Here is a 14,318-nt window from a genome sequence, read left to right as displayed (position 1 = left end):
TTAACAGGTCTTCTACACAATGTAAGAATGCCTGTCTACTTATTTGGTTTGAAGATAAGTGAGAAATGTGGAACCTTCCCCTTGGGGGTAGTTCCTTGAATTCTAGAAGATAACCCTGAGAGACTATTTCTAGTGTCCAGGGATCCTGGACATCTCTTGCCCAAGCCTGAGCAAAGAGAGAGAGTCTGTCCGCTGCTTCTTGGCCTGTTTACCGTTATTCCAGCCTTGCATTGGTTTCCAAGCTGGTTTAGTCTGGGAAGCGTTACCCTCTTGTCTAGAGGCTGCCGAGTTAGAAGCCGGTCCGTTCCTGAAATTGCGAAAGGAACGAAAATTGGACTTATTCTTAGCCTTGAAAGGCCTATCCTGTGGGAGGGCATGGCCCTTTCCACCAGTGATGTCTGAAATAATTTCTTTCAATTCTGGCCCAAAAAGGGTCTTACCCTTGAAAGGGATATTAAGCAATTTTGTCTTGGAAGATACATCCGCCGACCAAGACTTTAGGCAGAGCGCTCTGCGCGCCACAATTGCAAACCCTGAATTTTTAGCCGCTAATCTCGCTAACTGCAAAGTGGCGTCTAAAATAAAGGAATTAGCTAACTTAAGTGCGTGAATTCTGTCCATGACTTCCTCATACCGAGTCTCCCTACTGAGCGACTTTTCCAGTTCCTCGAACCAGAACCACGCCGCTGTAGTGACAGGAATAATGCACGAAATAGGTTGAAGGAGGTAACCTTGCTGTACAAAAATCTTTTTAAGCAAACCCTCCAATTTTTTATCCATAGGATCTTTGAAAGCACAATTGTCCTCAATGGGAATGGTCGTGCGTTTGGCTAGTGTAGAATCCGCCCCCTCGACCTTAGGGACTGTTTGCCATATGTCCTTCCTGGGGTCGACCATAGGGAACAATTTCTTAAATATAGGAGGAGGGACAAAAGGTATGCCTGGCTTCTCCCACTCCTTATTCACTATGTCTGCCACCCGTTTAGGTATCGGAAAGGCATCAGGGTACACCGGGACCTCTAGGAACTTGTCCATCTTGCACAAGTTTTCTGGGATGACCAGATTGTCACAATCATCCAGAGTAGATAGCACCTCCTTAAGTAATGCGCGGAGATGCTCTGATTTAAATTTAAATGTCACAACATCAGGTTCTGCCTGCTGAGAAATTCTTCCTGTATCAGAAATTTCTCCATCTGAGAAACCCTCCCTCACTGCCACTTCAGACTGGTATGAGGGTATGACAGAAAAAGTATCATCAGCGCCCTGCTCTACAGTGTTTAAAACAGAGCAATCGCGCTTTCTCTGAAATGCTGGCATTTTGGATAAAATATTAGCTATGGAGTTATCCATTACTGCCGTCAATTGTTGCATAGTAACAAGCATTGGCGCGCTAGAAGTACTAGGGGTCGCCTGCGCGGGCATAACTGGTATAGACACAGAAGGAGAAGATGTAGAACTATCTCTACTTCCTTCATCTGAGGAATCATCCTGGGCAACCTTACTATTTGTGACAATACTGTCCTTACTGTGTTTGGACGCTATGGCACAATTATCGCCTATATTTGAAGGGGAAACCACATTGACTTCCATACATACAGAACATGATCTATCAGAAGGTACAGACATGTTAAACAGGCTTAAACTGGTTAATAAAGTACAAAAACCGTTTTAAAACAAAACCGTTACTGTCTCTTTAAATGTTAAACAGGGCACACTTTATTACTGAATATGTGAAAAACTATGAAGGAATTATCCAATCTTTACCAAATTTTCACCACAGTGACTTAATGCATTCAAAGTATTGCACCCCAATTTTCAAGCTGTTAACCCTTAAAATGTGGAAACCGGAGCCGTTTGCAATTTTTACCCCACTACAGTCCCAGCCACATCCTTTGTTGTGACTTCAACTATCCCAGGGGGGTATTTCAAGCCTTCTAGGAACTTTTTCAGTGGACACCAGACCCTCTCACATGCATCTGCATGCACTGTACTTAAGAGAAACTGTACAATAATGGCGCGAAAATGAGGCTCTGCCTTATACAGTGAAAGGCCCTTCCTGACTGGGAAGGTGTCTAAACTAGTGCCTGGTGATAAAAAACGTTCCCCAAACAATAAAAGTGTGAAATCCACTTCAAACTTTAAATAAAAACTTAAATAAACAATCGATTTAGCCCTTAAGAGTGTCCACCAGTTAATAGCCCATAATAAGCCCTTTATTCTTTCTAAGTCTAAGAAAATGGCTTACCGATCCCCATGAGGGAAAAATGACAGCCTTCCAGCATTACACAGAAAATGGCTAGTCATACCTTGAGCAGAAAAGTCTGCAAACTGTTCCCCCCAACTGAACTTCTCTCATCTCAACAGTCCTGTGTGGGAACAGCAATCGATTTTAGTTACTGCTGCTAAAATCATACTCCTCTTTTAAACAGAACTCTTCATCTCTTTCTGTTTCAGAGTAAATAGTACATACCAGCACTATTTTAAAATAACAAACTCTTGATAGAAGAAATAAAAAACTACAACTAACACCACAAACTCCTCACCATCCCCGTGGAGATGCTACTTGTTCAGAGCGGCAAGGAGAATGACTGGGGGGCGGAGCCAGAGGGGGAGCTATATGGACAGCTCTTGCTGTGTGCTCTCCTTGCCTTTCCCTGTAGGGGAGGAGAATATCCCACAAGTAATGGATGACGCCGTGGACCGGACACACCAATGTTGGAGAAAAAAGTATATAAATTATTTTTTTAGTGGAGGTGAATTGATGCTAAATGTGAAATCATACATTGTTTGACTAAGAAAATGAATGTATATTGATATGAGAGGATCAATAGTTATACATTTACAGCTATACAATACACATGCCTGATAGAGAAAATGAACTCTTTATATAAATGTCTACAATGTGTCTTATGTCATTAGTAACTAGTACTCTCACATGCCTAACGCTAATAACATACCTATAAAAACAGGGGGAAAAATCCATACACATTCATGGTTAGAGGGTAAACTCCTCTAACACAGCACAAACATGACAGGTTTCAGATAATTATTAACAAACAGAACACAACGTTAAAGGGACGGTAAACCTTTATTGCACAAACCGACCAACAAAGCCCCCGTAAATGTTTTGCACCCTGTCAGCTGTTTGCCCAAAAATTGAGGAATTTACTTATTAAAAAATACTGCACATAAAAAAGTAATTAAATGTGTAAAAAAACCTTTGCATGAAAATAGATTAAATAAAAGCACTTTACACGATACTAAAATAAACAGGAAATACATGTTTGTGCATAGTGTCTCTCATGAATAAACTTTTTACTAGCAGATTAGGACAACCCTCATATCTTAAAGATCCGGTAAATATAGTTGATTTGCATAATCAATAAATTCATGATAAAAAGACTATGCAATAGCACTTAGTCTGAACTTCAAATGAGTAGTAGATTTTTTTCTGACAAATTTCAGTTACATCTATTTCCACTCCAAATGCATCATGTGACAGCCATCAGCCAATCACAAATGCATATAGTATAGTCTGTGAATTCTTGCACATGCTCAATAGGAGCTGGTGACTCAAAAAGTGTAAATATAAAAAGACTGTGCACATTTTGTTAATGGAAGTCAATTGGAAAGTTGTTTAAAATTGCATATGTTATCTGAATCATAAAAATGTAATTTTGACTTGAGTGTCCCTTTATTTAGTGGAGATAAACAAACCTTCACCAGCAGAATATCAAAAGCTTACATTTCTAAGCACACAAACACCTACAGTTCATAAAATGTAGTGAATCTAGGCCAGTATGTAGGCTGCTAAAGGTAAATTACCAGTTTATAACTTTATAAAGCAAGAGAGATTTATTTTCTAAGGAAAAACACATGGCATTGTACAAGTGCATCTATCTAAAAGCAGTTTCCCACAAACCTATTCTAAACCAACCAACATAAGCACAAATGATCTCACGTTAATTTTTAAGAGCTGCATAGAATATAAAAAACTAAAAGAACGCATTAAGGAAATAAAAATATTTTTATGGCTTTTAAAAGGATAAGAAGTCAGAAGAAATGTTATTTTTTAAACCAGCCAGGTTCACAGATATAGAAGGGTGTTTTCTCTTACCTATGACACTCAACTTGTCCCCCTGAACTTCAGCTTTCAGGTGAATCCTTCCTCTCTTCTCAGTATGATCCATTCCACATAAACTTGGGACGTTGATTACACAGATTTTATGGACGTTCATGTCACAGGCTGTGGATAAAGAAAAAAATATAGTTCATTAGGCCGGCTGAGGAATATTTCTCATTAAAGGGACATGAAACCCAAAGTTCTTCTTAGATGATTCAGACAGATTACAATTTTAAATAACTTTCTAATTTACTTCTTTTATAACATTTTCTTAATTTGTTTGGTATTTGAGGAGCACCAATGCACTAATGGGAGATAGGTCTATTCCGCAAGTGAGCCAATGACAAGAGGTATATATGTGCAGCCACCAATCAGAAGCTAGCTCCTAGTAGTGTAATACAGCTTATAAGCCTACCTTTGCATGACTTTCAACAAAAGGGTATCAAGAGAATGAAGCACATTAGATAAATATAAAGTGGAAAGTTGCATAAAATTGCATTCTCTGTCTGAATCATGAACGTTAAAGGGACAGTCTAGTCAAAATTAAACTTTCATGATTCAGACAGGGCGCGCAGTTTTAAACAACTTTCCATTTTAATTTTATAAAATTTGCTTTGTTCTGTTGGTATTCTTTGTTGAAAGCTAAACTTAGCTAGCATCATTTTCTAAGCCCTTAAAGGCCGCCTCTTATCTCAGTGCATTTTGACAGTTTTTCACCGTTAGACAGCGCTAGTTCATGTGTGCTATATAGATAACATTGTGCTAACTCCTCTGGAGTAATTTATGAGTCAGCACTGATTGGTTAAATGCATGTATGTCTAAAGAGGGTAGTCAGAGGCTTAGATACAAGATAATCACAGAGATAAAAAGGATGTTAATATAACTGTGTTGGTTGTGCAAAACTGGGGAATGGGTAATAAAGGGATTATCTATCTTTGTAAGCAATAAAAATTCTGGAGTAGACTGTCCCTTTAAATATTAAGTGGTGCAAGACATATGTTTTGTAGACTATAGAATACTGATGTTTAATTCAAATGGATATTGTGGTATTTTTTTTTTCTAGTTTTCATCTAAACTAGAGCAATAGAATATCTATTGCATTTATTCCTTTTTAATAGGTCTGTTCCTGTCCTGAATAAATAATATTTTCCTGCTAGGCTTGTAGATGCATGTCCCTTCCACTAACAGAGCAGTAGTCCATAATGTGTCAGAGCTTTTTATTATTGAACTATAGCTTATACAGGTATACCCCGCTCATACAGCGGGTTAGGGACCGGAGCCCCGCTGTAAAGTGAAAACCGCCTTAAAGTGAAACAAGGCAGTTTTAGCTTTCTTTCCACTTGCCAGTGTGTTTAAAAACTTGAAAAGATCTTTGAACTAACATATATTAGGGGTGCAATAGTGCTAAGTTTAGTTTAACACTAGCACAGCACAGTATTCAATAAAATAGTGTCAATTACTGTAGTAAAATTTGCCAGACTATAGCACTGAGACACAGATTGCACTGTAATGCTGTAAACAGAGTGAACTGGGCATAACAAAATGGTGCCAGTTACTTTTCTCGCAAACTCACAATGATTAAAGCACTATTTCATAATCCTTGGAGGTTGAACTTCAGCTCCACAAAGCGCTGTATTAGCGAATCGCTGTAAAGTGAAGCGCTGTAAAGTGAGGTATACCTGTATATAATTATGTGTTTAACCGCTGAGTTAAACATATGGGTGAAATCAGATCCAGAGCAGCAATTTACTACTGGGAGTTAGATAAACAGCTGGTGAGCCAATGACAAGAGGAATATATGTGTAGCCACCAATCACCAGCTAGCAACCAGTAGCACATTGCTTCTCCAGTGCCTACCTATGTAAGGGTTTTTTAATTTTAAGAGAAGTAAACTGAAAAATCTCTTATAATTGCATGATCAGGATCACGAAAATGTAATTTTAACAAGTCGCTTTAAATAAGTTCTGTATACAAAAGTATGTTGTCATCTAAAGCATTTAAATATGGAGGCCTTGATTGTCTGAATTAAATTTAATTGGCTTACAAATACAATTAAACAATGAGCATCAACAGGAAGTAGCTATCAGCCAATGAGCATTCGCACTAGTACAGAGTACAGTAGATACTGCTGCACATGTTTCAGTTAAAACAAAGTTTTTACTTGATATTTTTTCATATAAAAAAAAACAAAAAAACAAGAAGTTTAGGTGTTGTTGACAACATAAGAAGGTAGAATTTAGACTAGAGCATGATGGGAGATATTTTGTTGACGTGGAGTTGTCTGGTCTTTGTTGCTTACTAGTATCAATTTCAACTCTCCTAATTATCTTAAATTATATACACAGCTGCCGTCTCAAATAATGTGAGAGAAATGAACCCCTTCACACCGTTAGAGCGTTCCATAACGTCCAAACAGCACTGGGCATTAAAACACTGTTAGGATGTCATGGAACGTCCTACCATATACGGCGTCCTGCAGCTTCCCCCTTTGAAGAAGTGAAGAATTGACGTGGGGGGGGCGTGTCTAGCAGCATAGGCAAGTCCCCCATTATCTGATCCAGGCATTGAAATCACGTGATTGCATGATTTAATTTTTACTAATGGTGCTTACATTGTAACAAACACTATAGTACTGGCACAAACAAACTGTAAAACAAATACACTTCTCAAAACAATTATTATATGTGGATAGTAATTGTTATAAACATACATAGTTTAAATGTATTTACAACTGTCATTTGCACAGTTTTGTAGTTCAGGGACATACTCCTTTAAAGTCTCTTGAGTATATCTCCTTTGCAGTGTGAGCATAAATCAGCTTCTGCACTAATCAAGCAATCACTTGTTGCAGGGTCAAGTTTCTATTTCCTGCATTATTTGCATCAGCCTCTCTGAGATTGCTGCATAAAAAACAGAATTTATGTTTACCTGATAAATTACTTTCTCCAACGGTGTGTCCGGTCCACGGCGTCATCCTTACTTGTGGGATATTCTCTTCCCCAACAGGAAATGGCAAAGAGCCCAGCAAAGCTGGTCACATGATCCCTCCTAGGCTCCGCCTACCCCAGTCATTCGACCGACGTTAAGGAGGAATATTTGCATAGGAGAAACCATATGTTACCGTGGTGACTGTAGTTAAAGAAAATAAATTATCAGACCTGATTAAAAAAACCAGGGCGGGCCGTGGACCGGACACACCGTTGGAGAAAGTAATTTATCAGGTAAACATAAATTCTGTTTTCTCCAACATAGGTGTGTCCGGTCCACGGCGTCATCCTTACTTGTGGGAACCAATACCAAAGCTTTAGGACACGGATGAAGGGAGGGAGCAAATCAGGTCACCTAAATGGAAGGCACCACGGCTTGCAAAACCTTTCTCCCAAAAATAGCCTCAGAAGAAGCAAAAGTATCAAATTTGTAAAATTTAGAAAAAGTGTGCAGTGAAGACCAAGTCGCTGCCTTACATATCTGATCAACAGAAGCCTCGTTCTTGAAGGCCCATGTGGAAGCCACAGCCCTAGTGGAGTGAGCTGTGATTCTTTCAGGAGGCTGCCGTCCGGCAGTCTCATAAGCCAATCGGATAATGCTTTTAATCCAGAAGGAGAGAGAGGTAGAAGTTGCTTTTTGACCTCTCCGTTTACCAGAATAAACAACAAACAAAGACAAAGTTTGTCTGAAATCCTTAGTAGCTGCTAAGTAAAATTTGAATAATAAAAACTACAGTTAAACACTAAAAAACTCTAAGCCATCTCCGTGGAGATGTTGCCTGTACAACGGCAAAGAGAATGACTGGGGTAGGCGGAGCCTAGGAGGGATCATGTGACCAGCTTTGCTGGGCTCTTTGCCATTTCCTGTTGGGGAAGAGAATATCCCACAAGTAAGGATGACGCCGTGGACCGGACACACCTATGTTGGAGAAAACATGAAAAGCAGGGAAAATAAATAATGACGCACAGTGCAATTGTTTTTTGTTTTTGTTTTTAACATAAAAAAAAACATTTTATGTGGATTCATATTTTGAGTTTTATGTTTTTTTCACATAATGTTCAATAAATGGTACCTGGATGCTTTTATGCTAATGATTATTTTGGTTTGCTAGTATTTCAAGGAATTGTGGGTACTCTGACAGCGATGGAAAGCAGAAAATGGCACTTAAGTATCTGTTTATTAAAGAAAGTAAACTGCAACTAAGACGTGAGATCTTTTTTCATAACACTAATAAATGTATAGCCGCACAGTGCGAAACTCAAGGACAAATGTTGTGACGCTGAACTATATACACTTAGATGTATTATGTATTTAAACACAGATCTTTAAATAGACATGTTTTCATCAAGTCTTCTGCAATATCTCAATAGGTCTTGGGTGGTCTTGACAGGTCTACTGCTGCTATTAATCCCATAATGAAATAATAATGGTTTTGTGCTTAAAAGGATGTAGACAACTAAAAACAAACCGATTTAGGGCCAGATTACAAATGGAGAGCAAAACTGCGCTTTTGTGAGCACAATATTTGCACTCCACTTGTAATACTAGCGCACGCAAATGTGGGCTGGTATTTGAAGTCCAGCGCAATGCAAACGCGAGCTTGCGTTCACATTCCGCGGAAACTTTGCGCTCAAGAGAGTGCGCTTCCATAGGCTCCAAACTAGCGCACAGAAGGGGATAAGTCACACAGCGATGGGCATCAAATTAAAATATTTTTGTATATGAATATATAAATTTATATTTGTGTGTTTATATGTGTATATACACATATTTACCACACATAAATATATATGTATATACACATAAATATATATGTATATACACATAAATATATATGTATATACACATATTAACACATAAATATATATGTATATAAGCATATTAACACATAAATATATATGTATATACACATAATAACACATAAATATATATGTATATACACATAACACATAAATATATATGTATATAAGCATATTAACACATAAATATATATGTATATAAGCATATTAACACACAAATATTTATGCATATAAGCATATTAACACACAAATATTTATGTATATAAGCATATTAACACACAAATATATATGTATATAAGCATATTAACAAATATATATATGTATATACACGCATATTAACACATAAATATATATGTATATAAGCATATTAACAGATAAATATATATGTATATACACATATTAACACATAAATATATATGTATATATACACATATTAACACATAAATATATATGTATATACACACAATAACACATAAATATATATACACATATTAACACATAAATATTCATGTATATAAGCATATTAACACATAAATATATATGTATATAAGCATATTAACACATAAATATATATATGTATATACACATATTAACACATAAATATTTATGTATATAAGCATATTAACACATAAATATATATGTATATACACGCATATTAACACATAAATATATATGTATATACACATAATAACACATAAATATATATGCATATACACTTAACCTCTTAAGGACATATGACGGAATTTTTCCGTCATAAAACAATTGAGCAAACTTAAAGCTGTGTCCTTAAAGGGATAATAACACATAAATATATATGTATATACACATAATAACACATAAATATATATGTATATACACATATTAACACATAAATATTTATGTATATAAGCATATTAACACACAAATATATATGTATATACACGCATATTAACACATAAATATATATGTATATACACGCATATTAACACATAAATATATATGTATATACACGCATATTAACACATAAATATATATGTATATACACATATTAACACATAAATATATATGTATATACACATAATAACACATAAATATATATGTATATACACATAATAACACATAAATATATATGTATATACACATAATAACACATAAATATATATGTATATACACATAATAACACATAAATATATATGTATATACACATAATAACACATAAATATATATGTATATACACATAATAACACATAAATATATATGTATATAAGCATATTAACACATAAATATATATGTATATAAGCATATACATATATATTTATAGAGAACACATACTGTAGTTCCGCATAGACCGCAATGTAAAGGCACTTTTCAGTGCCGTTTTTTTCTAACACCCCACATGACCTAAATTTAACCCCTAAAAACGGTTTTATGCAGTTTTTTTTTATTAAAAAACCCCATAAATTATGCTTACCTGATAATTTCATTTCCATCGAGGGGAGGAGAGTCCACGGCTTCATTCATTACTGTTGGGAATTAAGAACCTGGCCACAAGGAGGAGGCAAAGACACCCCAGCCAAAGGCTTAAATACCTCCCCCACACCCCTCATCCCCCAGTCATTTTGCCAAGGGAACAAGGAACAGTAGGAGAAATATCAAGGTATTAATGGTGGCCGAAGATAAAATAAATTTAGATCCGCCGATCGGAGATACAATACGATATCAGGTAAGCATAATTTATGTTTTCCATCTAAAGGGGAGGAGAGTCCACAGCTTCATTCATTACTTGTGGGAACAAATACCCAAGCTCTAGAGGACACTGAATGAAAAACGGGAGGGAAAAAAGAAGGCAGACCCTAATCTGAGGGCACCACAACCTGTAAAACCTCTCTCCCAAAAACTGCTTCCACCGAAGCAAAAACGTCAAATTTGTAAAATTTTGTAAAAGTATGTAAGGAAGACCAGGTAGCTGCCTTACAAATCTGCTCCATAGAGGCCTCATTCTTGAAGGCTCAAGAAGAAGCCACCGCTCTAGTCGAATGAGCCATGATACTCTAAGGAGGCTTATGCCCCGCTGTCTCATAGGCTAAGCGAATCATGCTCCTCAACCAAAAGGACAAAGAAGTTGAAGAGGCTTTCTGCCCCTTGCGCTTCCCTGCATACACCACAAAGAGAGAACTAGATTGTCTGGAACCCTTTGTAGCCTGAAGACAAAACTTCAAGGCTTGAACAACGTCCAAATTATGAAATAACCTCTCCTTGGGAGAAGAGGGGTTAGGACAGAAAGAAGGAACAACTATTTCCTGATTGATGCTACGGTTAGACACAACCTTGGGAAGAAATCCCAAATCAGTGCGAAGAGCCACCTTATCAGCGTGAAAGACCAAATAAGGAGGCTCAAATTGCAAGGCCGCCAACTCAGAGACTCTGTGCGCCGATGCAATGGCCAACAGAAAGAGAACCTTCCAGGAAAGAATCTTAATGTCAATATAGTGCATAGGTTCAAACAGAACCCTCTGCAACACCTTCAGAACCAGATTCAAGCTCCAGGGAGGAGCAGACTGTCTAAAAACAGGCCTGATTTTAGACAGAGCCTGAACAAAAGAATGAATATCAGGAAGCTCAGCGAGCCTCTTGTGTAACAAAACAGATAATGCCGAAATGTGTCTCTTTAAGGAACTTGCAGCAAGCCCCTTCTCCAACCCTTCCTGGAGAAAGGACAGAATCCTGGATACCTTAAATCTTGTGCCAAGGATATCCATGCTTCTAACACCAGGACATATAAGTCCTCCCCACCTTGTTATAGATGCAAGGAGTGACCGGCTTCCTGGCCTGAACAAGAGTATCAATCACTCTCTCAGAAAACCCTTTCTTGACCAAGACTAAGCGTTCAATCTCCACAGATTCGGCCTTAAAGAATCTAGATTTTGATGTTGAAAAGGACCCTGTACCAACAGATCCCTGCGATAGGGTAACCTCCATGGAGGAGAAGATGACATGCCCACCAGATCCGCAAACCACGTCCTCCGCAGCCATGAAGGAGCAATCAGAATAGCCGGAGCTTTCTCCTGCTTGATGCGGGCCACTACACGAGGTAGAAGTGGCAACAGTGGAAAAATGTACACTAGGTTGAACCCCCAAGGCACGGCTAAAGTATCCATCAGCTCCGCCTGGGGATCCATGGACCGCGACCCGTATCTGGGTAGCTTGCAATTAAGTCTGGACGCCATGAGGTCTATCTCCGGCGTTCCCCATCTGAGAAAAATCTCTGCAAACACCTCAGGATGGAGAGACCATTCCCCCGGATGGAAGGATTGCCTGCTGAGAAAATCCACTACCCAGTTGTCCACACCCGGAATGTGGATTGCTGAGAGCGAGCAGTTGTAGGACTCTGCCCAAACCAATATCCGAGAAACCTACCTCATTGCTAGAGAGCTTTCCCACCCCACCCCTAGTGGTTGATATAAGCCACTGAGGTAATGTTATCTGTCTGGAATCTGATGAAGTTGAACGACCCCAGTAGAGGCCACGCCTTCAAAGCATTGTAGATCGCTCTGAGTTCCAGAATATTGATGGGGTCTTGAGACCATTTTCCCTGTGCCATCCTGGTACCCCAAACAGCCCCCCTTCCTGCCAGACTCATGCCCGTGGTCACAATCTCCCAGAACGGTCTCAGGAAGGTTGTCCCTTGGGACAGTTGTTCCGGATGGATCCACCAAGAGAGGGAGTCCCTCGTCCGATCGTCCAAAGAAATCTGTTGGGATAGGTCTGTATGATCGCCGTTCCACTGTCTCAACAAAACTGAAGAGGTCTGAGGTGGAACCTGGTGAATGGAATGACATTGATGCTGGACACCATGAGCCCGATCACCTCCATACTCTGAGCCACCGAGGGACTGGAGGAGGATTGAAGGGCAAGACAAGTGGACGCAATCTTCCTGCATCGCTGGTCTGTGAAAAATATCCTCATGGATATAGAATCTATTATCGTTCCCAGGAACTCCACCCTGTTGCTGGGAATCAGGGAGCTCTTTCCTGAGCTTATCTTCCAACCATGGGAATGGAACAAAAGAAGAAGAGCCCTCGAGTGATCCTCTGCAAGACTGAACGACAGCCCCTGGACTAGGATGTCGTCCAGATAGGGCGCCACAGCAATGGCTCTGGATCTGGCCACTGCAAGTAGCGCCCCCAGAACCTTTTTGAAGACTCTCAGGGCCGTCGCCAGACCAAAGGGAAGGGCCACAAACTGGAAATGTTGGTCCAGGAATGCAAATCTCAGGAACCTAAAGTGGTCCCTGTGGATTGGCACATGAAGGTAGGCATCCTTCAAGTCTATTGTCATCATGAACTGACCCTCTTGAACTAGGGGCAGAATAGATCTGATAGTTTCCATTTTGATGGAACACTCAGAAATTTGTTTAACCATATTAGGTCCAGAATCGAGCGGGAACATGCCCTCCTTCTTTGGAACCACAAAAAGGTTTGAATAGAACCCTAGACCCCTTTCTGCTGGGGTACAGGTACAATTACTCTGAGGGAAGAGAGATCCCTCACACATTCTAGAAAGGTGTCTCTCTTTTCTGGTCTGGAAGACAGGTTTGACAGGAGGAATCTGTCCCTGGGCGGATGAGATCTGAACCCTATCCTGTATCCTTGGGAGACAACCTCCAGAACCCAAGGGTCCTGAACATCCTGCAACCAGGCTTCTGAGAAAAGAGATAATCTGCCCCCTACTTGGACCGGAGACCGGTCGGGGGCCGCCCCTTCATGCCGACTTTGTTTTGGCGGGCTCCTTGTTCTGCTTGGACTTATTCCAAGACTGAGCTGGCTTCCAAGTGCCCTTGGACTTATCCGCTTTTGCGGCAGGCTGTTGGCGTTGGGCCTTGTCCGCATGAAAGAGACGAAAAGTAGATCCCTTAGGCTTAACCTTCTTATCCTGTGGTAGGAAAGCGCCCTTGCCTCCAGTAACTGTGGATATGATTGTGTCCAATCCTGGACTGAACAGGATCTTTCCCTGAAATGGAAGGGATAGCAGTCTAGACTTAGAGGTCATGACCGCAGACCACGACTTTAGCCACAGGGTGCTGCAGGTTAACAAGGAAAAACGTGACACCTTAGCGTTCAGGCGAATAATTTACATATTGGCATCACAAATAAAAGAATTAGCGACCCTCAAGGCCTTAATTCTCTCCTGTATCTCGTTGAGGGGAGTCTCCCTCTCGACTATGTCAGACAGAGCTTTGCACCAATATGTCGCAGCTACCTCCACTGCCGGCTGAAAATAAAACCCTGTATGTTGAAACATTTTTCTTAACATGTTCTCTAACTTTTTATCCAAGGGCTCTTTAAACAACGAACTATCTTCAAGAGGAATCGTTGTCCACTTTGCGAGCATAGAGATAGCACCATCCACCTTAGGGACAGTCCCCCATA

The 14,318-nt window shown here is 39.4% G+C and overlaps 1 protein-coding gene across 3 annotated transcripts in view; it reads right to left on the bottom strand.

Annotated features, from left to right (window-relative positions):
• Positions 1–14,318, bottom strand: part of PRKCA (protein kinase C alpha) — an 897,250-nt gene that overhangs the window by 236,012 nt on the left and 646,920 nt on the right. For all 3 annotated transcript variants that reach the window (XM_053707823.1, XM_053707833.1, XM_053707842.1), the window contains exon 5: positions 4,118–4,246. In XM_053707823.1, the coding sequence (XP_053563798.1) occupies positions 4,118–4,246 (129 nt within the window). The remainder of the gene's footprint in view (positions 1–4,117; positions 4,247–14,318) is intronic.

The sequence above is a fragment of the Bombina bombina genome, chromosome 1, assembly GCF_027579735.1.
Source record: "Bombina bombina isolate aBomBom1 chromosome 1, aBomBom1.pri, whole genome shotgun sequence".
Classification (NCBI taxonomy): Eukaryota; Metazoa; Chordata; class Amphibia; order Anura; family Bombinatoridae; genus Bombina; species Bombina bombina.
The sequence above is the reverse complement of the archived record's forward strand: the minus strand, read 5'-3'. Positions and strand labels throughout refer to the sequence as shown.